Source organism: Asparagus officinalis, chromosome 5 (genome assembly GCF_001876935.1).
Source record: "Asparagus officinalis chromosome 5, Aspof.V1, whole genome shotgun sequence".
Taxonomy (NCBI): domain Eukaryota; kingdom Viridiplantae; phylum Streptophyta; class Magnoliopsida; order Asparagales; family Asparagaceae; genus Asparagus; species Asparagus officinalis.
The window spans coordinates 124,343,901-124,347,290 of record NC_033798.1 but is presented as its reverse complement, the minus strand read 5'-3'; the positions used below and the strand labels follow the sequence as shown (position 1 = coordinate 124,347,290).

The 3,390-nt window shown below is 38.1% G+C and overlaps 1 protein-coding gene across 1 annotated transcript; it reads left to right on the top strand.

The window, feature by feature from the left end:
• On the top strand, nt 1,062-2,645 carry LOC109841115 (cyclin-D3-2-like). The gene is made up of 3 exons (XM_020409985.1): nt 1,062-1,902; nt 1,991-2,106; nt 2,187-2,645. Exons 1-3 carry the CDS (start codon nt 1,269-1,271, stop codon nt 2,376-2,378), a joined length of 942 nt encoding a protein of 313 aa, XP_020265574.1. The 5' UTR covers nt 1,062-1,268; the 3' UTR covers nt 2,379-2,645.

Below are 3,390 nucleotides of genomic sequence, written 5' to 3'. Positions count from 1 at the left end.
AGTTGAAGCTTAATACACTGATTCAAGAGGTCTTCTACTGTTGATAAATGATATGTCAATTTTTAAAAAAAGTGGATAGCATTAGGCTGAGCTAGTATTATAATGTGTCTTCTCTACTGCCCGCTGTCATTTCTAATAAGTTGCGTACGGAAATGCGATGTTGATGATGCTCAATTAATGACCACCAACAACTGTTAAAATACTTGCTCTTTATAATATCCCGTCACACGGAACCACGACCCTCATAACTCTCGCAATCATACTTTAATAAATCTCAGTTATCATTAAACTCATTACTCATTAAGCTATAAGTAATACTTATTTGTTCTCGGTTCTTGTTCATATACAACAACGTCGTTCCTACTTCCCATGCTTTCGCCCGTTCGGTGCCCGTGCCCGTGGAGCCAACGGAAAGCAAAGAAAATACCAAAATTTTGCAAAAATGCCCAAAATCAGACCACGTATAGGTAGTAGAATTTTAGAAGCCATACTATGTATACAATATTATTTTTAGTACCAACCCCCATAAATCCTCAATAATCTATAGGGCTACATTTTCACTTGTTATGTTGGAAACTCTCCCACAAACTAACTTGGTTCAGAAATTGCTTAAGGCCCCTAATCAGTATTGCTTGATATATATATATTTTTTTTTCAAAAACAAGGCCCCTAATCAGTTTATTTTTGTTCCATTCAAATCTTGGATCAATCCTAATTCGGATTAGCTTGGAGATCTCAGACACAATCCCATGAACTAGAAATTCCTGAACATGGCTTCACCTAAAAATCCAGAAATGAAACGAGGAAAATTAGATATACAGGATTGATGTGACCCAAAGTTGATCATTTTCAATAATAAAATATCAATTGATCAGTTTTCTAATATAAATACCTTATTTTTTTTAAAAAAAAATCACCATTTAAGAACGACCAAAACAATAAAAAGCACAAGTTGAATTTTAAAGAAAAAGTGAAAAAGAAAAGTTAAAAAAAAGGAACAGTAGAAAAAAGGCAGGGCGTGGTAAGTCTAGCCCAATTAAAACCCACCCCTTTTCCTCTCTCTCTCTCTCTCTCTCTCTCTCTACCCCCCACTATACAAATCAAACAGAGGCAAGCTCAAGCACACAGGAAGCAAACCTCCACCTCAAAATCACTCAAAAGAGATACGCACTTCCTCAAATGAGAGAAGCAAGAAGAAGAAGAGCTAAACCCAGCTCTCTCTTCTCCTCATCCCAACCCTAAACAAGAGAACCCATTATCAATCAACAATGGTAGCTCTCTTTGACCCTCTCTTTTGCCCGGAAGACCCGTTTCTCGAAGAAGAGGTCTTCGAACCAAATAATGGCGAAAAAATCCATCTTTTTGAACCCAACTCAGAGTTCCTCGCTTCTCTAATCTCCAGCGAGCAGAGAACCCACAACTTTACTCTCAGCGACGACCCGTACCTCCTCTCAGCGAGAGGGGAAGCAGTTCAGTGGATCAAAACCGCGAGCGCTCGATTTGGGTTCAATGCTCTGACAGTGATCTTGGCGGTGAACTACCTCGATCGCTGTTTCCTGTGCTCCGCTGGGCTACGATTGCAGCAGGACAAGCCGTGGATGAAGCAGCTCTCCGCGGTAGCGTGCCTCTCTCTTGCTGCTAAAGTTGAGGAGACACGTGTCCCGTTTTTGTTGGATCTTCAGATTCCGCCGGCGGAGGAAGTTATTACTGGCTTCGTGTTTGAGTCAAAGACTGTTAGGAGAATGGAGTTGCTGGTGCTCTCTACTCTTGGTTGGAGGATGAATCCGGTCACCGCCCTCTCTTTCATACAGTGCATGTTGCCGAACTTGAAGAAGACTTGTGGTTATAATGCGGTAGGGATTTTGAGGAGCTGTGAGCTTGTTTTGCTCTCAGTTTTATCAGGTGGGTATCCGTCAAAATGCAATCTTTTTCCCTGTAGCTAGAGATTTTTTGCATCACATTGTGTAAAAATCGAATCTTTTTGGTTCAGATTGGAGATGGGTTCAGTTCCCTCCCTCTGTTTGGGCTGCAGCTTCAATGATGCAAGCATTGGGGCTTCATTTGGACTCGGTGCAGCACATTATGGACTTGCTTCAAGTCTCTAAGGTTGGCTAATGCAAAAAAATCTTATTAGTTCATTGCATAATGAGGAACAAATTTATTAATTTTTTGACAAATTTTTACAGGAGAGAGTTGAGGAGTGCCATAAGCTAATTGTTGAGCTAGTGGAAGTTGGCAAAAAGAGGAAGAGTTGTTATTTAGACCCACCAAGCCCAAATGAAGTTATTGGGTCTTGTTTCAGCTATGAGAGCTCATCAAGCTTGGATTCATGGCCAATTTCCCCTGAGCACAAAAAGCCCAACTGCTCCATTATCTAGAGTAATTTTCGTCAAATTAGTATATTAATCAAAAAATGAGGATTGGGTTCTTTCTCTTGCTGAGCTCTAAGGGAGCAAATTTTGCTGGGTGTATGTATTGGGCAATGAGGAGAGAGAGAGTAGCTAGAGAGGGGATATCCTTTTCATTTTCTATATTTTTTTTGTATTTTGTTTTTATTTGAGTAATGGGGCAAAGCAGGCTAGTTTCTTCCACTGTTAAAAATAATTATTTATATATGAGTATGTGTGAGGTCCTAGCAGCTGCAATCAAGGCGTTTGTTTTTTTATTTTCTCTCTCCATCAATGCATATATTTAGGAGGGAAGGCGCTGCCTTTAGAGGGAGCTTCATTGAATTTGTTAATATGCCTATATTGCATTTAAATGCCCTATAGTTTCACAAACATTGCATTTAGTGACTCATATTTTAAAATCAAGCAAATAAATACTCTACTTATTTAAGAATATTATATAACAGAGGGCATTAAAGTTTAATTTTTAAAAACTTTAGGGTATTAAAGTAAGGTTATTTACATACTCACGGTATTTATATGCAATATTAGGTAAACAAGAGGGCATTAACATGTAACATTAAGTAAATAAGAGGGTACCAAAGTGTAATACGTTCAAACTCGGAATATTTATCTAAAATAACGGTCACTTAAGTCTGGAGGAATGTAACAGTTGAATAATATAAAGAAAGGCTCATAAAGAAGAAGGCGATTCATAAACATCTTGAATAGGTTCTAAAAAAAATTTAATGTCAAGAGCCTCCATGAAATTTGAGGTTTTGAGTACAGGCCTCTTTTAACTTAATAAATTGGAGAAAATCGTTTCTAAACTTTCAAACTTGTTCAGATCCCTATATGAATTATTGGAGAATCTCATAAACAGCTTCAACACGTATAGTGAAAAGTCTAACAATACGACTTGATGATTTGTCTGAGTCAAACTTATTACTCTCCGTTAACATTGTTTATGAGATTTTTAATGAAGAAAAATTCATGCGCCGAG